At 39.7% G+C, this 24,592-nt stretch overlaps 1 protein-coding gene across 1 annotated transcript; it reads right to left on the reverse strand.

Moving 5' to 3' along the window:
- Positions 1-23,715, reverse strand: camk1a (calcium/calmodulin-dependent protein kinase Ia). The gene is made up of 13 exons (XM_034688229.1): positions 23,667-23,715; positions 20,897-21,005; positions 19,370-19,488; positions 8,107-8,238; positions 7,072-7,146; positions 5,379-5,517; positions 5,155-5,281; positions 4,781-4,856; positions 4,562-4,674; positions 4,408-4,486; positions 2,857-2,944; positions 2,512-2,680; positions 1-1,234 (listed from the first exon to the last, which is right to left on the reverse strand). The coding sequence occupies exons 3-13, from the start codon at positions 19,453-19,455 to the stop codon at positions 1,131-1,133; spliced, it is 1,188 nt and encodes a 395-aa protein (XP_034544120.1). The 5' UTR covers positions 19,456-19,488; positions 20,897-21,005; positions 23,667-23,715; the 3' UTR covers positions 1-1,130.
- Between the last annotated feature and the right edge of the window lie 877 nt (positions 23,716-24,592).

The raw sequence follows: 24,592 nt of genomic DNA on the forward strand, positions 1-24,592 counted from the left end.
GTTAACTGTAAAATTAGATATAATTCCAAGAGATGGAAATGGTAAATAAACGTTATTCATCTGTGTATGTGTTCAAACATACTTTACGCCTCTGCCCCACTTGGTCCCCCCGGTTAAACAGGTCTGGATCCACCCCTAGTGATGTCTGCTACAGCTGCACAATCATTGGCTGTAAATGGACAATGTGCCTCTGTATCTTTATAATTTAAAAATTGAAGCCAAAATACCCCCTGGGATGGGCGCTGAAATCTCGAGCTGGTGATGTAGTATATTGAAGCCAGGGTATGCTCAAAGATGATCTGACTGGTGGAAACTTGGTAAACCCCCTCTGATAACCAAAACTTTCCTTGACTTATCAGTATGATGGCAAAGAGCCTTCAAGTCGGCACAGTCTACAACTTAACAGATCCTTGTGTTGGTTCTTAGTGATACAAACTCAGTTACAGAAATGTCAATGACCCTTGTGTAAACATTTGTCATGTTTTCCTTTACAATCCTCCCCTACTCTGCTACAGAACACTGCAGGACAACAGGGTTGTCAATTATAGCGTCACACCCCCTATTTTTTACCATCAAAAAATTAATTTAACTTAGCTTCTCTGAAAATTAACACTTGCACATCAACCAGAAAAAAATAATGATCTATATAGACAGAAACCATGACTGAAATGTCTATTTTGAATTTAAAATCGAATCCATGTCCAAATTGTTAACATGGAGAAGGCAGGCTTTATGACCTAATCTGCAGCCAGTGACCAGGGGGGGCTCTAAATGTTTAGCTTTACCTTTAGGAACTTTCACACCGTCCATCTTTTTGTGCAGTCTATGTGCACAATGCACAACTTCATGTTCAGTTGCTAAGGGGTTTATTTCAGAATAATCATGCAGGAAGGCCTCTTTTTTTTTTTTTGTAAATCAGCCGTGCATTCTGTTCTGCAGCAAAGGTTGAACTTAACGTGTGAGTCTTGCGTTTGGGGACAAAACTTGTGGCATGTTTCCCCACACTGTGACAGTGACCTGCTTGCTGTGGACCCTGCCTGATAACTACTCTGCATTCCTGGCCAGACTGGGCGGGGCAGGCTCTGGGCGCTCCAGGGATACAAAGTCACCATGACGACAGGAGGTTGTGCTCAGACGCGACTGGCCGGCCTGCAGCAGTAGGTGCAGCTTCTCAGGCTGTCACGATCCGCGCTGCCCTCAGTGCTCCCACGACGACCGTCTTCATAGTGGGACACTGGAAATCAGAGTGGGGATGATGGGAAATTTTGGAACTTAACAAACTGGTCTTCTTCTCTTCTTTGTAGCTATTCAGTGGGGTCAAGTACCATTAAAATCACAATAACCTGTTGAGATCAGTGGCAGAGCCACATAGTTTTGACTTAGGTGGCCAAACTGGGGCACTGACTGTTAAGGGGTGGCCAGGTGTGGAAAATGTTAGGGGCTTACCCCAAACCTAGGAGGGTTACTTCCAATAATCACATCTACTTTAACTTCTTTTTATAAAATAATTTAACAAATGTTACATTTTTGTAGATTTCTAATGTTAACATTAAAAATGTAACTCAACAGAGTGTCAACATTTAAATTTGATGAACTGAACTGAACTCTTTAAGGACTCAAAATGAAGATGATTGTCCAAAGTCTAAGCATCAATAGAAATAATATTCAAATCCACAGAAACTACTGTCTCTGCAGCTTGCTGAAACACAATAGCTGATTTGAATATAAGAAATGCCTCTGACATGGCAAAAGGCCAATCATTTTTAAGAATTTCAGGGTGCCACAGGGGTGGCCAATCATTTTTCAGAGGTGGCCACGGCCACGCCTGGCCACCCCTGGCCGCGCCCTGGCTCCGCCACATATGGGAAACTCCAAAAACAGAGCTCCAACAAATATGTTTTGGTATGTTTGTTGGTTTGCTTGGTTTGTTTTTAAAATGCAAAATAATGGAATAAAGTAATAAAAAATGCAATTGATCGCAATCAACTATTGAAATTCTGCAATTAGAATAAAATGATCTCACAAAGCAAGCCTGAGTATCTTAAAAATAGCTGATCTTAGGTCTTCATTTCTGTGTTCAGTTTAGGTAAGACTAATAGATTGTGCACAGGAATAAGTTTGTTTATCAGAGTTTTAAGTTTAAGAACAAAAATATGAATAACTTACAGTATGTATTAATTAAAGTGGGTTGAATTTCATTGAACTGCTGACTTTGGCAGACTAAAGCTTCCTGGTTTGTTTGGTTTTCAGGCACAGCAAGGCGCCAAGAGGAATATATTAAAGCTGTCAATAGAATCCAAGGTTCCTTGTCAAAATTAACTTTACTCTTGACAACAACAGTATATATTGAAAATGATGAGAGCAGTATCTTTGATATTACATAAGCACAAACTATATGTTAGTTCTATTTCACAAAACCCTATAACCTTGGTCTGTATTCGTACCTCACATCCCCAAACATTTAACCACAAACTGTGTGGCATTATTCCTGTAGGTGAACTTTAGACTTACAGCTCTCCTCTTCCCCATTTCCGAGCTCATCTTCCTCCTCCTCCTCCTCCTCTGGGAGCAGAAGTCCATGGCAGGGACTGGTGGGAGTAATCTGGCTGGGTCCCTCGAGACTCGTGCCCAGCTGCAGCCTCCGCATGTGGCGCACCACCGCTGTGGCATTAAATGCTTGCTGCATGGAGAGATGGAGAGAGAAAAAGAGAGACGGAGAGAGGGAGAAGGGGAGGGAGAGAGACCTTTCATGTCTGACAGCTACTAAGGGAGAAAAACAGCACCAGCATACAGAATGTGCAGTAACCCCTGCCAATCTTCATACTGCTCTATCAGCAGGTTGCTCTTTGCACTGACCTTCCATTTACTTTTGGCGAAGTTCTTCTTGATTTGAGCACTGACAGATTCATGGATATTCTTGTCCAGAGCCGTGTCTCCACAGATCCTGCAAAGTCAACAAGAATGGTGAGAATGTGCACACAGCTGAAGCACTTGAAGAGGGCTTATCATGAAAATACTAAACATTTGCTTGCTCTAACTTTATGTTATGTTGTTTATAATGTGAAGATCTGATGCTTTTCTTTGTCATACATAAATGATGGTAAACTAAATGTCCTGGAGCTTTGCACTGTTGGTTGATTAAAATAACACACCTGTAAACACTGACTGGAAAATTAATATGTGCAGTGTTTGATACTTACTCATTAATTAAAGGGGATATTTAGCATTCAATCTCTTGAATTATATGCAGAGAACTTACTTAGCTGATTTGTCTTCTACATGTGTACCAAATTTATTTTTTAATTGAGTAAGTCTCATCCTTTACGGAAGAGGATCGGGGCTACAGAAATTTGAAGTAAGGAAAAGTTATATATATAAAAAAACCCAGACCTTTTTTAAGTTCTAAATTTAATCTCAGAATTTAGACTTTAAAGTTTTTGGTTTTTTTGTACAAGAATGTCTTTTTTTTTTTTTTTTACTGGCCTTCTTAATTTTTTTTCAGTGGCCTCAATCCTCCTCTGTACATCCTACAGAATCTCTGCTGCAGAAATTATTCTAAAAGCTGTTTGATATTGTGAGGTAAGCACTCCTACACGTACCCACCAGCAGCCATTTCAGACATGAATAACAATATAGATTTTATTAATCTGGATATAATGGTCTTGTTTGATTTTGTAAGAAGCATCCCCATGAATTCAAGGCCATATCATAACCAGCAACTCCTTTCTTAAAGGAAAACGTTTGTAAAAATCACAAATATTCAAATATTCATTGTGTAAAACATCATAAATAGTTTGTTATTATAAACTTCACAAACCCAAGGAAACATATGAAGAGTTAATTTGCAAAAAACAGATATCTTCCTGTTTATAAATTTTCAAAAAACACATTTCCTTTTAATATACATTTTTAATAAAGTTACATTTTAAGATACTGCTGATTAGTAATGTAATTATGTCTTAGTAAAAGCCACCCAACTTCAATTAATTGATAATACCTAAAGCTAGTAATAGAAAAAATATGTTTTTTGAAACATTAAAAAAATAAAATAAAAGTGAGTTATTTGTTTTTGCAAATTAACTCTTCATATGTAGTTGCTTGATTTACTTTACCACACAACATAACTTCACAATCATTTTAAATATATAAAAGCTTCCCATTCTAAGGGCAGAGTTCTGGATGGAATTTTGCATTTTCTGTTAAATATTTTTCCAGATACTTTGAAAAACGTTTTTGTTCATTTGGTTCAAGTAAACTGAAATTCCTCTAATTCCAATTCCTTAAATGTACCCATCCATGTATAAATGATACAGCATGGACAAACATGTTAAAAGGATAAGTGTGTGTGGTGTTTCTTTAGATAACTTTTGAGGTATAAGGATAAAAAAAGTACTTTGACTCTCTCACCATGGATGTTGAAGGGCCTGCTCGCATGTGTATCTCTTCATGGACTCTTTCTCCATCAGGTGGCATATGAAGTCTTTGGCTGCAGAAACAAATAAAGCTATTGTTGCAAAAGTGACTCGGTTTTCAGTCATGTATTTTTAGTGATTGTTGGTACCTGAATCTGAGATGTCATCCCAGTACGGAGAATCAAACTCATACTCCGCTTTCAGAATCTGCTCGAATAGCTTGGCATCATTTTCATCATAAAACGGAGGATATCCACACAATCTGAGGGAGCCATACCAGAGCATATTCAGAACACGGAAACAAGCATATTCAGAACAAGGAAACACCACTTGATCAATCACTCTAAGGTGAATGAGCTGAGACTCACAGAATATATGAAATCACCCCTATGGACCAGCAGTCCACCGCCTTGCTGTACGGCTTCTGAGCGAGTACCTCGGGAGCTGTGAGGCACACAAACACACACGGCATACATTCCGGAAATTAGTTTATAATGACACAGAGCAAGCAGGGAGGGTATATTCAAGTAATCTTAACCTCTCAGTCATACCATGTGATCTGGTGGGTCACGTTAAACAGTTAAAGAGCTCTTCTGAAACACTCACAATTGACTAAGTAGTGGATGAAAGAGCCTCTCACAATGCCGTGAATAAAGAGGAGGTATCAGCTCAAATAGAAGTGCTGAGCTCACATGAAAGAGAGGAGCAGAGGATGAGGGGGGTTGAAGAGAGTCTCACTCACCCACGTATCCTGGAGTACCACAGGCTGTGGACATGACACTGCCCGCTCCCTCAATCTTTGACAGACCAAAGTCACTGATCATGATTTTGGAGTCTTCGTCCATACTGTAGTACAGCAGATTCTCCGGCTGCAGAGAGGAGATAAATAATAAAGGAAGAGGGTTTTAAATTAGAAGTAAAGAGGTCAAATGCTGATACATATTCGTCTTCCCTGTGCAGTGATACCTTTAGGTCTCTGTGGACGATCCCCATGTCATGGAGGTATTTGACTGCATCTAAGATCTGGTGGATGAGTTGGCTGGCATCTCTCTCCGTGTAGAAACCTTTCTCCACAATCCTGTCGAACAACTCACCTCCAGATACCCTGCCAGGCAAAAATCAGGGAACAAGTCTTGCAAAACTAGCAACTTTTACTGATAGGCTGGAGAGTTTAGCTTTAAATTGATGATGCACAAGTAAGAAAATATGTGAGGCCAAATGAAGTGTTTATAAAATCATATCCACGACATAAAGATAAGGTTCTGTGATTTAATACAGATAGTCTTGAGTTTTGAAAAGACTAAACAAGAAAGATGTGAGATTTTAAGATTTTTGTCCAAACAGGCTTCTCACCCTGGCACTGTGTTCCCTGTCTTCTTCTATCTTTACAGACACTTTATTCTCACTCTAGGGGGGGCTCTAGCCTTAAGAGGCCTCTCATCCTGGCTCTGCCTTCCCTTTCCTTCTCCTAACACCTCTCCTCAGATTCCTCTCTATGCTTTTCTCCTGTCTTTTCCCTTTTCACGTGTGGGTACGATGGGAGGTGAGAGCTAGCATAGAGGAGAGTGGTTCCCAGATGCTGGAGCTAATCGCTGTGTCCCCCTGAGGTGTTATGGGCCGAGCAAGGTGTCCACCTGATAACTCTAGTGATGAAGTGGCTCTCGCTGCCCATTTATCTCCATGTTTGGGTGTTGGGGGACATTAGGGGCCACGTGGTCACTCACACATCTAATTAGTAGAGCATAAATATTGGGATGAAGGTGTCATGGGTAGGTTTCTTCACCGAGCACCAATCATTTTCATTTCAGCACAAAAACCATGGGCTTATGCATGTATGAAAATAGACCACCACATAATGTCCTTTATGCATAAAAATTTGTATTAGGGTAAACAGAAAAGTGAAACTGAATGTTGAACGTGTTAAAAAAAAAATAGCCATCCAAATTTCTTAATTACATGGGGCGCCATTGGCCCAGCGATTTAAGCATGCCCCGTATACAGAGCTGTTCTATCCAATAAAGGCAAAATGCCCCCAAAATATGAAAAACAACATTTTAAGCTGGGGCGGCTGTAGTCTATCAATTGGATGGTTGGCGGTTCGATCCCAGCTCCGGCAGTCACATGCTGAAGTGTCCTTGATCAAGACACTGAACCCCAAATTGCTCCTGCTGTTGTTCAGCAGTGTGTGAATGTGTATGAATGAGATTAGCTAATACTGATGGTTCCTTACATTAGCAGCCTCTACCATCAGTGCATGAATGATTATGAATGGGTGAATGCGATGAGTAGTATGTAAAAGCACTTTCAGTAGTCAGACAGACTAGAAAAGCGCTATATAAGTACAAGTCTATTTACCATTTACCAAGTATGACAAATAAGATATCAAATGTCTTTTTTCAATGACAAACATTCCAAAAAAATTGGAGATATTCAATTTTAAATTATGTCAAAACTGTGAATAGCAATGTGTCAGATGTAAAACAAAAGACTGTCTGGCCATTTTGCTTCATAAATATGATAAATATGAGAAGTAATTAGATTTAAATCATGGACATGGTTGACAAAAAACTGTCATCACTGTTTCTGATAATGTGCTTCTCAAATGCATGTGTTCTCTCATGTATCATTTTGCCTTGTAAAGTGGAGAGATTGAACTCACAGCTGCATGACAAGATACAGATGAGATGTGCTTTCAAAGATGTCCTCCAGTGACACAATATTGGGGTGCTTGATTCTGAGGAAGATAAAATGAGAAGAAAAAAACATTAGATAAGACATGTTGCATTTTTAATTGAGCCACATTTCTCTAATGCTTACTGTCAGTTGGACACCAGATGGCATTCTTGCTGCATAATTCAGATTTAGAGTGCTCCCTTCTCTCTCTTCTCTACAGAAAGCTCCACTACAGTGAATTTGGATCACACCTATGAGTTTGCTCTGATCTCCTCAAATGTAAACTCCCCGATGAAACACAGAGGAGATTTAGATACAGTTAATACCTCTTGGTAGGATTGACAATGACCAGTGTGTACAGCTGGAAGCTTTAACAAAGAACAGCTTTTGAGATTATAGCGCAAGGGCCTGACAGAATGAATGTAACAAACATCAGACTCACTCAATGAAAGGGAACTGGATCGTTTATTGTTATGAATCATCCAACAGACTGTCGAGCAACTCTTCTGGCTCACAAGTCAAATTGAGAGCATCTGAGCACACACCATCAGCAGCTGAGAGAGCCTTCTGCGACTTTTAGTAGAAATAGAGAACCCCTTCAGATCAGATTGTTGATTCTACTTTTCATTTTATGTTGACTTTCAGAGTGTTGGCCCAACTCCACTCCTCTCATTCTTCCATATCTTTCTCCTTCTTTCATACCCCTCTCCTCCTCCTCTTCCTCCTCCACATCTCCACCCTCTATGTCTCTTTCTCTTTCTTCAACACACTGCTGCGGGGAACTCCAACACCATCTCCGCCTCTGTGTGCTGTTACCCTGGCAACAGGGACACTAAAAATAGGTCTATCTTCTTTTACTCCTGACATTTCCGGTGCACAATCCTACTGTTTCTACTGACACCATGCATTTAGTCACACATTCAATTGACCCCCTTGCATGTTTTATTCTTCATCTCTTTGCACATGGACCGGTTTTATCCCTCCTGCCGGACGTGTGGCGATGCATCTCAGACGACCTCACCTGTGTAGTACGGCGATCTCATTCTCGATGTTGTTCTCCTTGCCTTCCAGCGCCTTCTTGGGGATACACTTGATGGCCACCAGCCTCTGGGTCCCCCTCTCCTCTGCTAGAACCACCTCTGAGAAAGCTCCCCTGAAACAGATGCACACACACACACACACAAACACATTAGAGGAAAGAAAAGAAACGTGTAGGAGTGCGGGGTGAAATGGACAAAGCAGGATTTATTCTTCTCAGGCTGCAGGGCATGATGGATTTGAAACAGAGAGAAGAGAAGCCACTTAAAAGACAATATTCTTCTTGATAGCTTTTTCAGTGCCAATTCATTTTTTTGTGAGACTCCCACACCAAAAAAAAGTCCATTTACAGGATTTTAGGGAGCCTCTTAAAAAATTTCTCTCAACTACCCACAACAACAAAGCTTTTAAAAAAAGATCTCAAAATACCCTCCATTCAGCCATCTGTGTGTGTGTGTGTGTGTGTGTGTGTGTGTGTGTGTGTGTGTGTGTGTGTGTGTGTGTGTGTGAGTGAGTGGTGCTTATATGAATAATTCAAAATGGTGACATTACATAGAGGTTTTGGGGGTTTAAGAAAAAGCTTTGGAGGTGAAGCAACAGTCACATCCAAGCATTAATAGAAATATCAGTTGCTTTAAAGAAAAATAGACACTATTTATAATCTATTGAATAATAGATACAGTAAATGTAGTTTCTGAGGGAGACTAGACTGCATTATAGATTATGGTGACGGTGAGAGGGAGAATCGTGTGTATTTACATGGTCTCCCTACAGGAGCGTGGGAGGGAGCTCAGGAGGAGGCCTGAACACACACACATATACACACACATCCGTCGTTGGCAGCCGCAGGGATCCTTTACATGTGAGTGAAACAGCGCTGTCATGCAATGCACAGCAGAGTTCAATGTTCTGGCGGATATTCCCTCCTCTGCCGCAATGTACAGAATAGCTAAATCTGTGAGGCGAAATAAAAGGATGGACGCAGAGTGCTGCTGTCACATTAAATGCTCTGTTTGGATCTGTGGTAATCCTTGATATGTCTTTGTACCGTGGCCATCTTGTGCTCAACGAACAAGCGCAGCAGAAACACAGTGGAGCCAATGCATACAAAGAGAGACAATTCTCACTCACATCTCCGATTTCATTCTCTGAAAAAGTTCTTAAAATAATCTCAAAGCCAAACTGCATAAAGCTCCGATACTCATCGATCCGTAAAAGCATGTTAATGTGTTTAAGTTTGCAGCATTTACGGACAAGATTCCCTCAGAGGGTCAAAAGTACAGAACTTCTATTATCACTGAGCGAAAAATCTATAGAGCCTGAGTGGATGTTTAAAATGGAAAGAACATAAGAAGGCTTTCCTTTTATTTTTGCATTTAACCACATGATTACCTCATTATAAAACTATAACAGGTTTCAGTTTGTGAACAAAACATTCAAAAGTGGCCCCTTCTCCCTGACTTAATGATAATATTAGCTTCCTCTTAGCTGCGTGCCATAGACTGTAAAGAAAAGAAAGGAAAACAAAAACATGGATGAAATGACAGCTTCCTAAAAAGAATAGCCAAAACAGTTAGAGCCCCCCTGACTGACATACTGCAGAATAGGTCATAAAGCTGGCCTCCTCCATGCTAACATGGTACATGGGTTGGACTTTAACATCAATATACACATCCAACTATTTTTTTTTTTCAAACATTTTCTCTTTCATTATTTGATCCTAGATACAATATATTTAAATGGGGTATAAAGCCATGATTTAAAGCTCTTTTCACAAATGCAGCTCCTGAGTTCCTCTTCTACACCAGAGCAGCAGAGTACAATAAGATTGGTGAGGAAATAACACAAACACTAACACACTAATTGATGATCTTTCCATAATTGTATCTTCTTCTACCTGGCTAAAAAAGCTGTTCTCAGGTATCTTCCCTGACTTATCTATGAGTTAAATATATATTTAAAGCTAGGGTTGGTAGCCACGTAAAACTAGAATGAATTTGAAAGTAGCATTTCCTCAGGACTCCGACTAAAATCTGACTACCAACCCCAGCCAGTGTTGCCAACTCCTCAGTGAGGAAAGTAGCTATTGGCTGTCCTAAAAGTCATTAGAAGTCGCTAAATGACGTCATCACTTAATTTGCATAATTTAAATTATAATAGACGCTGTAGGCGAGATGTGTTACGTTGAGGGAGAGACAAAACGAGGTTAAAAAACACCCTAAATATGTATAATTACACTTGGGAGCCTACAACAAATCAAAGTGAAACGTGAAATGTTTCAACCATAACATTTTAAAGATGTTTATTGTATACATCAACATTAGCTATCTAAATGGACCAAAAAGAGACAGTAGGCAGGATCAGCCAGCGGTGTCTTCATACATGCGTGATACATTTACAGTCTGAATGCGGAGGGGTAAACGTCTCCTGCTCTGAATGCAGCTAGGAGGGACTCACAGAAGCCACTAAAATTGTCGCTAGTCGCTTTTTTGAAAAAGACCCCACTGACACTGACCCCAGCTTTAAGATAATGGAAGAGGCGGGACATCTACACCATGCATCCAACAACCAATCCCAGCTCCTCAGACTCTTACTCCAAAAACGTCAACACTGCAATATGTCCTGCCTGTTTTGAGAGTATTTTAGCTTCAGCTCGAACACTTTAGCTGGTTAGCTAAGAAAAGATAGTCCATTTAGCTAGCTTCAACAATGCACTTTAGTTGATAGTGCCTTTTGAAGCAATCTGTTCAGCTATCCTTAACTTCTAACTGACCAGAACCTCTGTTTTTGTAAAATAATGCCACAGATACTACTCTACATAAAATAACTGGTTCTTGTTAAACATACAGTTTAACCAAACCTATCGTCAAATTTGTTTTGGTCCCTACATGTTTGTCTATCAACTAAAATCATGAGCATCAAAGAATGTCAAAGACAGAGAAATTCATGGCCTGCTTGCACTACTGTTAAACCTTATTAGAAATTTCAAGCTCAAGTGTATTCTGCCATCCATGCTTTAATTATACTCCTAAAATAAAAAGATGCTTGCATGCAGGGTTTGCTGCTGTTGCTGTGAGACACATTGTAATTAACCATACAGTTGCTAATTTCTACAAGACACAGTGGGGGTTTGCTCTTAGGGGGTTTCAAGACAGAAACAGTGGAAGGAAGAAGAGAGGATGCTACTGTAGCTGTGCTGCTGAACAGATACTATAAAGTTAAGAGTTGACATGAGAGACAGGAATAAAACTGTGGAAGAAAGGTTTATGAATTGTTTAGACGTTAATTTCCTCTGACTTATAATATGTTTTTTACTCTACCTACAGTTGGAAACAGGCAGATAACATCAGCTTTAATACATAATTTGATCTAGTTCTAATACCTGAACATAACCCTAGCGTGCACATGAAGTTGCTGTTGAGACATTGAAATAGATCAGATTTATATGAGTCACTGGTCTCAAGACTCATAGCTGACGCTCAGTTTGTTTTTGAATGCATGAGCTACACTGTATTTTTAGACATTTTTAGACAAACAGACATTCAGACAGACAGGTAGGCAGATAGACAGTCAGATAGACAGACAGAAAGCAAGACAGACGGATGGAAAGACGATGAGTTACGTAACAGCCTGTCTGTTTATGATGCATCTGTAACAGTGTGATGGTGTCTGCCCCAAAGCCATCAGCACAACATGGACACAACAGCATGGTTCTCTGCACACAACACACACACACACACACACACACACACACACACACACACACACACACACACACACACACACACACACAAACCCTTTCCTCTCTTATACACAAACACACACAGACACACAAAACACACGCAAATACAAGTTGTTGTTGGAGACACTGAAATCCCAGCTGTCCTTATGGGAAAATATTGATTCACACATTCTCATATCGCTGTCAGAGCCTCTCAGTGCTTTCACTTTGATAAGCCTTCTCCTATTTCTGTCTTCCATGTCTTAGAGACATCACCTCACATCATATCATTATGAATTTTAACACGATGGGCTGTTAGTTAATGAGGCTACATTGAAATAAAGCTATGTACGCTGTTAACAAGCACTCAAGAGGCCCAGGATTGAGCTGCGTCAACCAGACCTATTTGTACATAAGCTACGTTTGTTGGTTCTTCTGAATTTCTTAGTAGCTACGTGATTTTTTCAAAGCAAGGACTTTCTGTATTACATTGGATATTTAAAAGATCAAAAACACAGGGGACTTCTGTAAAACGTACATCAGTTGCTCGTGCTAACCAATTAAAAGCATCAAACCATGTGGGCAGAAAGTCACTGTAACAACACTAGCCTTGGATAAAAATTCCCAGTATAAAAACAATTGAGGTGTTGAATAATACATAACATTTAAACCCTCAGTCCTTTGTAGGTTTAGATATGACTCCTGTGTTTTGGTTCTCAAAGTTTGCAGTTCAGAAAGAGCGGGAATGTACCTGTTTTATCTAGCCTATCAAAGGATATAAAAAAATAAACACAAGCATAGTATTCCATAATTTGAAATATACTGTGCTTTTTATGGATGTACTTTTTATGTATGTACCATAGACTGTATAAAATATGGAAGTAGGATCCGTGACGTCACCCATCTGTTTCTGAAGCGCTGTTTTAAGGCCAATCTTCGACGATTGTGACGTAAAGAGGCGGGCTTTGAGCCTCCTAGCCAACAGCTACAGTGTTCCCGCCTTTCAGTCAAGTCAGCTGTGCCTCTCATTGGAAGACTCGTAATCTCAACATCTTTTAAATTGCTGCGTTAGAAAAAAATTCACCCTCACTACAGTGTGTGCCGATCGAGAAATAAGCTATCCTCTTTTTTTAACTTAAGTCAAGTTGCATATTAGCAAACTAGCATTAGCTTGGTTAGCTACAAAACAGTAATAGTGCTGTGTCATGAAAATCTACTCATATACATATTGGAATTGTGCAAGTTTGGACTTGTGAAGTTATGTAGTTATGGTAAAAGTAGCCTAAGATTTAGCTGCTCGAGTTTCAAGCTATGTGTTCCTATACGATAGTTTGAAACCAGTGAGTTATTAAATTCAGCTGCAATAGTCAGATGTTAGAAATGTCTTGGCGAGCAAAGCTTGTGCGACTGTGTTTATCTACTATTAAGTAATACTTTCAGCAGCATTCGATCTGAAAGCATTAGACAAGAAAATATAGCATTTCTTCAATATATTTAATTCTACATTAACAATCTATGTCATCAAATGGATGTGTTGGTTAATGTATTACACCTGGAGCATGCTGTGGAACTTCATTTTAACACTTGTTGGATCTTTATGTTGCAATTGGCCAAGATAGTTCTTGAGTAGCTGGAACAACAGGTTCGTGGACTAGTTGCACGATAACTAGAGAGTCTTTATTGTGATAGAAATGAAGCCCATCACACTCAAAATGATTGATGTTCGCTGCAGTGGTAAATGTAATTCATAATGTTCACTTTTTAATAATCGGATTCACTATCAATCAAGTCAGGCCCCTTGAACCTGTTGTAGACAGCAACACAAATATATCAGTCTATCGATTTCATCTGCTGTAAGTACTCTCTCTTTACCTCTATCAAGCCAAACATGCCTCCAAGTCCCAAAAAAGCTTTCTCTTTTTAACCTAATCCATTTTGTGTGTGTGTGTGGTGTGTGTGTGTGTGTGTGTGTGTGTGTGTGTGTGTGTGTGTAGGTGTGTGTGTGTGTGTGTGTGTGTTTTCGTGCTTTTGTTTGTGTTTCTAAGAGAGGAAAAGAGAGCTGAGAGTGGAGATGAGTGGACATAAGCTACAGTACACCACCACTCCAAATATTATCCTGATTCATTCTCAAAACGGCTTCATTATAAAAAAAAAATAGCAAGGAAAGCCTGGGACTCGACCATTCACTAAAAAAAGTAAAGCTGAATGTACGTTCCCTTTTTCTCCTCTAAAACCCTGTATAGGTCAAACTTCTGAACTCTTCAGCTCTTCACTATAAACACATCAACCAGCATGAGTGCTTTCCAACAGTGTTTGGAGCTGCAGAGACACACTGTTTATGCACAATGTACACAGGGAAAGGAGAGTGACTCTTAACACTGACCTCCCTCGTATCTTTCTTGAATTTCTATCTCCACAGAAGAGGTTATGTTTTCGGTGCCACTTCACTGCTGGCCTGATTGTCATCGAACTTGGTAGATAAGTCTAACAGGGGCCAAGGAAGAACATCTTTCATTTTAGACTGGACCAGATCAGAGTCATGAACAAGCAAGAGGGAAGGGAGTCAATGGGGAGAAAGTAATGCACATCACATCAAGATCCCCACAAAAGGAACAGTCTCCAAGTACTTTTACATTGTGTTCAATCACACCATGAAAATAAAAAGTAGGGATGCATGTGTGTCCCTGATCTTTCTCAGGGAGATTGTTTAATAACCCCACACCACTGACACTTTCTTTCACATTTGCCCATGAAAACAAAGAGTGTCTCCGACAGAGGACTTTTTGTACTCAATAAAAACACCTCTTCTCTGAATCAGTCGTTAGATGTACTAGCTAGCCAGCATTAAATTAATGTGGCACATCAGATAAATATCTGCCCCTGACATCAATTCATGGCACTCTATTTGCTAATGGTTGATGTTCATGTATAGTAGGGGTGGATATCGAAAACCGGATCCGACTTAGAACCGGTTCCAATTGATCAATTCCATCGGAATTGTACACCTCAAATGTTATCGATTCTTGTTAACGGTTCATTTCCCAGCAAGACGTCACATCACGTCATGCCACATCACGTCATGCCACATCACGTCATGCCACGTCACGTCACGTCACGTCACGTCACGTCACGTCACGTCACGTCACGTCACGTCACGTCACGTCACGTCACGTCACGTCACGTCACGTCACGTCCTGGTACGTTGCATTACGTCACACACTCTGTGACGCAGAACTCCTTCAACCATGAGGAAACATGGAGAGGAAATTCAAAGTATTTTCCTCCAGGCTCCAGGGGCCACGTCCAGACTCACGCAGCCAAAAATGAGGCACTGAGAGCGCGTAAAATACCTCTGCGATGACCCCTGGAGGAAAAGCATTTTTCCTCTCCAAACTCAAAGTCTTTTCATCCAGACTCGAGGGGCCACGTCCGGACTCACGCGGCCGAGAATGAGGTCAACCTATTGTTCAGTATGTTCAAGTTGAATATGTTCATGTTCAGTCTTGTGCAGACATAATTTTGGAAAAAATAAAATGGTTCCTTTTGGTGCGGAAGACTGTGTAGAGCTACTTTTTTTCCTCCTCAAAAAAATACTCAGGAATCGTTAGGAGAATTGAAAAGGAATTGGATTGATAAGCAGAATCGACAATGGCATTGACATTAATAAAAACGTATCAATTCCCACCCTTAATGTATAGTGCCAATACCGGCCAATACCAATGTTAGACTGATACATTAATGCATCACTGTTAAAGAGATGTTCATAATGTGAGCGACAATGAAAGGCTTTTACAGAAGCTAACCCTTCTGGTATTTACATGGATTACTTCTATATCCTACAACAATAACCGGTAATGGGTGAGATGCTTTAATCTCTTCTTATATCATAAAACGTCTCTGACTCAAGACTTAAGATAGACAGGATATCCAGAGGGAGCTTGTTACATTTGTTTGTAGTGTTATGTCTTCACTTGACAAATAAAGCAACAGATATGCATAGTGACTCGATGACTCCACAAAGAAATTGTATCACAACTCTGAAATGGTCGCACAAACACAAACTTCTTTCAGAGCTGTAGACTTTGTCTGTTTGGTTTCTTTTATCTTCAGAAAATAGCATTGTGAAAGGAGACAAGTGTTAACAGAAAAAAAAAAATCATAGAACAACAACATGTGGCCAAAGGGTGACAGACATGATTGCTCTAGAGAGGGGAGATTCTTTTCATCTGCTAAGGCCACCTAGAGGACGGCTCGTTCTGAAGAGGACTCCAAACAGAAGTAGAACTGTGAGGATTAGCTGGATCTGAATATAATATTTCAACATAAATCAATTAACTTCACATTCTGAATTCCTAGATAAAGCTCCTCTGTAATCTTCTCTACGAGCATAAGGAGCTTTCCGTCAACACATTAATTCTGCCCTCTGCCAGGTCCAGCTATAGTGACAGGAGGGAAAGAATATTACTACAGCTTTTTCCCCCTTTAGTTTTTCCTGGAATATTGGAACATACAATCCTGGCAATACACTCAGTCAATCCATGTTGCATAACCCTTAATATCATACTTCAAATTACAATCGTTGTTCTTGTGAGTCGTAGTGGAATCAAAACAGAAGTTATCAGGGTTTAGCAGCAGATATGAATACTCCAATATACAGACACAGGCTGATAGAGCCTTATTTGATGTCCTCCTACTGCACTTGACTGAACCAGACAGCCTAGTCATCTACCCACTGCTGTTCCACTTTTTGGATGGGAACCAGAGTAGCACAGTCATTAAAATCTGATTCTGGGCAGCCTCTCTGGGGAAGCAGGTGTGATTTAGGGAAGAAAGAAAACAACCACACTCCATATGGCGCACTCATGTCATCACAGGTGGACCAGTGCGAGGTCACTTGTACTTAGTTTGGGGGTGGTTGGAGGGGTGCCGCCTGGCCATCTGGGCTCAGTCCTGTGTCCCTGGAGAGTGTAGTCACAGGTCAGTGTGAGACCAGCCTTCACCGTTACTGGCTCCAAGGCAACTTTTACTTCTCTGAATTAGGGATGATCGTGTTTAGTTGACTAAATGATTAAACGTCAACATCCTCTCTAGAGACTCGGCACAGGAACTACTAGTCAGTTAAACAAATCACTGGTATTTTTATTTAAGTGAGTCTATAATACTGGTTAAATGGTGTGTCTAAGCTGTAGTGCATCCACATGCCACTACATGGGACTGTAGCTCTAGTTAATGGCTGCTACCATAATGCTCTAAAAAACAGGATGTAAACAAGCACAGATGACAGATGGCATCATGTAAAACAGTGAAATTTGGCAATACTTTGATTTAGAAAATGCAGATTAAGTTGTATATAGGCTGTGTCCAGTTAAACTAGCAACTAACAACTCGACCTGAGCTATACATATAACCAGCACTGGAACGTGGGCATTGACCTGCAAGGAGGAATGAAGGCTGGTGGTTCTAGCTCTGTTATTGATATCATTACTCTGCAAACCAAATTGACATTGTTTACCCGCAGACTTTGCAACCTTGTGCTTAGATGTGGTAAACAAGTTGTGCTAAGATTTGTCGGTTTTCTTAACTTCAGACTGATCTATTTTTCAAGTTTAAATTTCTGTTTAAATCCATACTCTGGATGGTGATTAATTTTGTAGTTTATAGCAAAGTTAAGGTGTTTCAAATCCAACATTGTATTTAAATGTTTTCTATTTTTGAGCTGAAATATATGAAGCCAGCATGGTCAGTTTAAGGGCAACAAGAACCTAACAGCTGCCACTAGACCACTGGCATATATGTGGTATACATGATGTTCGAACAGCTTTCATACATCTGAGGTAACAGCTGCAAGATCAAGACACTGCTATGATGCAGGACAAAATGTCATCGTATTTGACATGTAATTCCAATAAAGTTTCTATCTACCTCTTTGTCTTATGTCATCTTTACTATAGTCCCAAGTCTACGCTTTCTCTGCTTCCACTTTCTCTCTTATCCCTCAAATCAATCATGGGAAGAAGACAGCACAGCTGATTCTGACACATTTGGTTGAAGACGTATTATAGTCAAAAATTACAGGTTTCATTGTGTTTTTTAGAGTTGTTTGTAGATGTGTAACTTGTGGGCGGTAAGGAAAGAAGCGCTGAATGTACTTTCAGGGAAAGTGGCAGAATGAAACAAGAGCTTGAAAACAAATGATTGTGCTCTGGCAGAGGCTTTGCATCCATTCACAACTCTTCTAACTTTCCTCCTGAAATGATGTCAGAGTGAGTACAGCTTCCAGAATGTTCTTACCTCAGTGATATTGGTCATGTACATATTACATTATGAACATAACCATACAACAGCAACACAGTCTGTCAGGATTGACGTCGACCTGTGATTGGTTCTACACAATACAGAGCATCTATGCTGAATGGTTATACAAAGTCTCTAAATATGAGTCTGCTGTTAGATGTTGGGTTAGTGGGAAATTTGAAATAAAGTAGCTCGGGTTCACAAATGATAGCATAATGTCAGAGGAGGGATAAACAACTAAATGATGATGACGGTGTTCTGTCCAATCGCATTCATGTGCAATCATTTATACTCACATAAAAGCATGTAGGGACAGAACACAACCATGTTGAAAACCAACTCAAGTGTCTCTTTTTACTTATCTGCTGTTCACTTTTAAACAGTAGAAACATAAATCTGTGCACTATTTAAGCTTCTCAGAACGGGGTCACATTGACCAGGAAAATATTCAGTTTTGGATGCTTCTAGACAAGTGGGAAATAGTTGAGTCAGCAGCATCCAACAAAAGCCAAGAATAAGACTAGTCTAAGCAGAAAAAAAAGTGACAGGCACAAAATGTGAGTCATGTTTCTTGTGAGTCCAGACTCAAATTCTTCAGCAATGACAACATGGACAGACGGGGAAAGAGTGAGTAGTTTTTGTAGCTCCTGGGACCCTATAACTTTCTCTTGTGTGTGTTTGTATGTGTACCTTCAAGTATCAAATACTCATAGGCCACACCGTCAACTACTACACACAGGAGCAGCATAATGTTTTGCCAAGTATGCTTGAGCTGTACTGTTGTCTTTAATTGATTCAATTTGAAGCAAAATGTGTTTGAACCACATCTCTTCTGGTAACGATCAGATTTGAAAAGGCCTCTGTCGACTAACTTGTAAGAGCCAGCTCATGCAAATCAAATTTGGGTTTGTTGCAATGCAGATGATATTTTGTGATACATTTCACTTCAAGGCAAAACAGCCATCACACAGCCACAGCCATTCTAACACAATGAATCAACCAAGAAGTGAAATATGGGTAAAATTGAGCTAAAGTTATCCTCTATTTCAACTTTCAGTCAGGGCATTGCACCTTGATGAAACAATCCTCTTTCATTTAAAGTACAGTCTGAAACTAGCTGATGTGTTCAGGACCCTTCAGGGACTCTGCCTCTGGTGCGGTTGCCCCACTTTACCCCCTCAGGTAATCCAGCCTCACCCTGAAACCAGTGCTACCTCTCAGAGCAACTTACGTTCCCAGCACTTCTTTGAAGTCATAATGTTCTTTGATGTCTGATGTCTTCTTTTTCCATCCGTTTCCATCCTCTCCAAGAGGCATCCTACAATGCAGAGAGGATTTGCCACACAACAGCTGCAGGGCAAAGAGAACAGAATTAAAAAGAGACTCACAATTAAGTCTTGACCTGCTGCAATTAGTTATGAAATTTAGATCTTTTATCGGGAGAACTGTGCTAAATATACCCAGTGATTGACATATTGATGGGATTGCTGGCTTTTAATGAAAATGATGGGTTCTGTGTTGAGTGATAGGGACATTTTGACTACTTTCCAATGCTATCTCTAAGATGAAACATCATTCCAGCACACAGTGAGGGGAACAATAGATAAGACTTGACTTGATATATTACACAACAGTCAGTAAAACATGTGCACTCATGCACTGCTTAATGCAATTAACTGAATGAATGAGAGTGGTATTCTGCCTCAGTAATAGTTCAATATGTCCATTACAGTTTGGCTGACTGATGTGATTAGTGCATAAAACGTTCAGCCATTTAATAAAGCATTGATTTTTTTCTTATGAAGTGTGATTTACTGCTCTTGCTTGCATTTTTAAAACCCTACATTTTATTGGACTGGATGCTAAGACATGTAAGTGCTATAGTTTTTAAATGAAAAACGACTGACTAGAAACCTAGAAACTGAAGTTGTATAGTCCTGATTTGTGCTGTAGGTTCTTATTAATCCAAGATCTTTGTTTCAGGGTCAAATAGATCATTAACTTTTGTATGCCTGAGAAAAATGTAATAACTGACAATAATATATAAGGTGAAACCATCATTTGGAAATGGATCTTGTAAAAATAGACTTGCAATGCTTACAAAAAGACATGACCATTGCCTCAGCAGAAAGCCACAACCCACAACAACACTGAACCATTCATGAAATAATAAAAGGCAACTAATAACAGCTTCAAAGTATAGTAAACAGTGCAGCAGGGAAGAGGACCATATGTGAAACCATCTAATAAAACATATGCATGATCAGTAGAGACAGAACCCAGCTAGTAGAGCTGTTCTTCAGATTGAACATCTGAAGCTTTCAACAATTAGACTTCTCATTGAATAATGAACAAAATCTACCAATAAAAGAGCTGTAATTTAAGGGCACTCAAGCAATTCCTCTGAGAAACCTTTGCAGCTCTGCTCTGCATGAAGGGCTGCAGGGCGTGAATGACAAGCAGGAGGCTGAGTGTGAATTAAAACGTTTTGTCGGTGCAATAGGTCTGCAACAGTGAAACGAGTTCGATTTTCGTGTTGGTAATCATATGAGTATAAAGGCTACAGAGAGGAAAAGGTAGTGTGGGTGTGCGAGCCGTGCTGCAGCGCTCAAGGGTACGACAGTCAAAGGAAGGCAGCATCTTTGGGTGAAATCTGGAGGCTGCAGACATGCGACCCTGGACACGCTGCACAAGTTCTACCAACCAAAAGAAGACTGATCATACATTTAAGTGATGCCATAAAAAGATAAAAAGGTACCTGAATGGCGATGTGTAGCTGTGATGTGCTCTCCTTCCCGCTGGGAGCGATGTGGTTGCTGTGCTCGTGCGCTCAGACTTCTCCTCCTGACGTCAAGAATAGCAGACGTCTGTGGACGTAGTGCAGCATAAAATCACTCACTGTTCTCCCAACAACGTGATGTGCGACTCTGATTCTGGAAGCCCAACTACCGTTTGTTAAAGGTGAAAAGACGTGTGGTACAACTGCACGTTTTCTGTACCAGTTTACAGCAGCATAGTTGCTCTTTTTGCAGCAGACTCTCTTGGTGGTTTAAAATATCATTGAGAACCACGTATAATACAGTAGTGAGATGTAACATAAGCTCTGTTCGAATGAAGTGCGTTATAACCCAAAAATTGTTCCCTTGTCTTATAGTGCACTACAATGCTCTCAGTTCTCACTAAAAGGCGACGCCCTGTTCCTACATTCAGCATCATCACTGTCACACTCATGGGACACTCCTGAAAGTGTTAGAGCCCGGCCAGCAAAATTACGTTTTATTCCAAGTTAAAGAGTTATGTAACACAAACACACACCTAGGAACTTACTTACCAAAAAGTGTTATAAAGCTTTGTAAATCAGCCAGTCATCAGTTTGACGACGACGAGGTGTACAGTGCCTAATAAGGTGTTGTTTTACCTACCCCTTCTCCCAGGAGCAATTTTTGCTTTCAAATTCAAGTTTAAGTTCAGATTGCTTTATTAGCATGAACAGTTTAGTTATTATCAAAGCAGAGTAACAAACAAAAAAGAATAATTATAATAATACATATTTTTATCAATTACACTGACATTTCAATTTTTGTAATTCAATACAATTTCTTACAATAGTGCTGTGTTAAATTCTTGATACTGATTGGTCGAAACCTCATTACAACAGTTTGAAGAGCAAATGGGATATTAGGAACAACCTGATCACACCAAGCGTCAACCTCCGGTCTCAAACTATGAAGCCCAGTACAAAGTGTTATAAACTGCAATTCATCGAGAATCTGCTTGAGGCTGGCTGCAGAAACATCAGAAACCACAAACACACCAATTCAAAAAAGTCGATCTTTGCAGGATTAATAAACATGTTTACAGCCTGGTTCAAAAAACAGCATGGCGCTATAGCTAATTTCTCTATCGGTACATCTAGTCATCTGATTTCACCTCTACCTGTTGACAATGTGATAAAAACACAACTTCCAATAAGCATCTGAAAACGACTTGGAAGATAATTAATTATAGGCTATTAATCTCAATTGATCTGGAAAGTATAACACTAGTAGTACATGTATGCAGACAAGAAGTGTGAAAACATTACAGATATTAGCAAGGGGTGTTTAAACATAGGCTGCAAAAAGCGGAGTAAACAGTTGTCGACAAAAGTGAAGAAAACTGACACTCAAAATCATCCATAACAAAGTTTTGGCTTACAGGACTGGTTGAGAGAAACGAGAAGTTCAGGGATGAGGACCTTATACAGCTAGTGCTGTTATTTTCTGCATCTGTTAAGAATGCTTACAGAGAAATGCTTATGTAGCTTTACCATGAAAGAAAATTTTAACGTAACCCTTAACTTGAACACACCACATGATTAGAGAGCATTTTCACATTGTGCTGTAGAAACTGCAATCATATACATCCTCTGATCGTACTCTCCAAAACTTTCCACTTACCTCACAAACCAAACCACTAACCACTTTTCTGATAAACTATTGTAATAGATGCAGTTTCCACAGCTCATTTTGTACTATGATCAAATAATATTTGCATAATTTCGCTGAAATAATTATGTCATCAGTGAGACACAACATCTGAGCCCTGACCCTAACCAGAGGGCATAACTTCTATTAATCTGACTAATGCTGAGCAGATTTGTTATGCAGTTTGACTGCTTGTTTTGAGGCCCACAAAGACCTTGCCCCATCCAAGATTGTTGTGTTCTCTCTCTCATTACACTCATGATAGCAGCCTGAAGTCTTCAAACCACTGGTTGTTTTCTGTCATTTTAGGCCTGGAGACAGTACATCATTTGCCACTAGCTTTAAAGCTCTGTAACATCTCTCCTTTGAAAATCAGGGCAGCAACATCAGTGTCCTCTTTTGAAAATGCTACAGATATTATTTTACAGTTGGTCTATAAATTGATGTAATTCAAGCTAAAATGATTGATTCCAGTGGTTCAGTTGAACACACTGATTGATGAACCTTGAAGTTATCATGTCATGACAATTCTTGACACTTGGTTTAATCTAGCTCAACAGAAAGCACATGCATGTTTTGACCACAAATTTAAAATACAACGGCCAGCTACAGAGGACCTAAGTGGACATACATATAAAAATTGTATTCACTCCTTTTTCTTGTGATAATGAGTTCACTTCAGTAATTTTCTCTAGATCGAGACAACTGTCAGATGATTATAATAATCACAAAGCAAACATGAAAATAGGCTTAACTTACCGGACAATGTCAACATGACATACTGTGTTCTGCCCATTACAGAGATCAACCTTTTGTTTTGAAGTCCCCAGATACACCAGTGAAACAACATTTTTTATCTTAAGACATATGTAGTGTATGGCTGTATGTCTGCTTTGGGCTTCTGTAACCAGTATCTTTTGACAGTATTCATTTGAACACTTTGTAAAATTGTTTTTGTATTTTGCGTGTTATTTTACACTACTACCTAAAAAATGAATCCTCCTGTTGGCGTATTCCTATGGATCATAAAACATTTATTTGTCTATTTCATGCTGAAGTTACCTTCTCATCTGCACCCCCCTGCCCTCCCTCCAGGGCCTGTACTCCTCCAGGATGAGGAAAAGGGCAGGGAAAATCCTCAAAGACCCCTCTCACCCAGGTCACCACCTCTTTCACCTGCTGCCCCCCAGCCAGCGTTTCAGAACTCTGAGCACCAGATGATCCCGGCACCAAACAGCTTCTTCCCTCAGGCCGTATCCCTAATGAACAATCATACTGTAAACCACTCAAGACTCCTGTGACAGATAACATACATGTGCAATACTTTGATTTCCAGTGCAATACCTCAATATCTATGTGCAATATTGTAAATTACTCCATAACATATCTTATTGTTATATTCATCGACTACATGTGCACTCTGGCTTAGGCTAATTTAACTTTTTTCATGTCTTTAAAAGTATTTATATACCTTTCTTTGTACAGATAGTAGTTTCACAAGTTTCCATCTTAAAACTTGTTATTTATAGCACAGAAATTAATCACATTCTGAATCATCAGCACTGGGAATTCTGCAAGACAGCAATAAAGAAGTAACACAAGAACTCTTAAAGTTGACAGGTTCTCAAATGAATGTTTTTATCATGATGTGAAAATGTTGTTGATGAACACTAAAAATTCAGAAGACACAAAAAAGGACACAAGACAAGGTCAAAATTAAGAAATTGTGCAGAAAAGGCCAAATTTGGTGCATAAAAAATGTTCAAAACAAATGATTTTGTTCTAAAAATGTTGTCTCCTGGTCAGAAATCTTCAATACAACATGAAAAAGAAGTGTGATGAAATCCAGATCGTGATCCGTCCATAGATAAAATAATGAGACAATATTTTTCCTACATTGTCCTAGTGAAAAACATTTTCCTCCAGAAGAAGATAAAGTTTGACCGTGTCTATGTGGCTGGTGGAGAACTGAGGACTACCTAGTTACT

This window comes from Notolabrus celidotus, chromosome 1 (assembly GCF_009762535.1).
Source record: "Notolabrus celidotus isolate fNotCel1 chromosome 1, fNotCel1.pri, whole genome shotgun sequence".
NCBI classification, from domain to species: domain Eukaryota; kingdom Metazoa; phylum Chordata; class Actinopteri; order Labriformes; family Labridae; genus Notolabrus; species Notolabrus celidotus.

Coding starts and splice junctions, on each gene's coding strand:
- camk1a (XM_034688229.1), bottom strand. CDS start 19,455: ATGCCTCTTGGAGAGGATGGAAACGGATGGAAAAAGAAGACATCAGAC. Junction 5,518..7,071: donor CTGTATCTTGTCATGCAGCT/GTGAGTTCAATC, acceptor TTTGCCTGGCAG/GGTATCTGGAGGTGAGTTGT. Junction 4,487..4,561: donor GGATGACATCTCAGATTCAG/GTACCAACAATC, acceptor TTGTTTCTGCAG/CCAAAGACTTCATATGCCAC.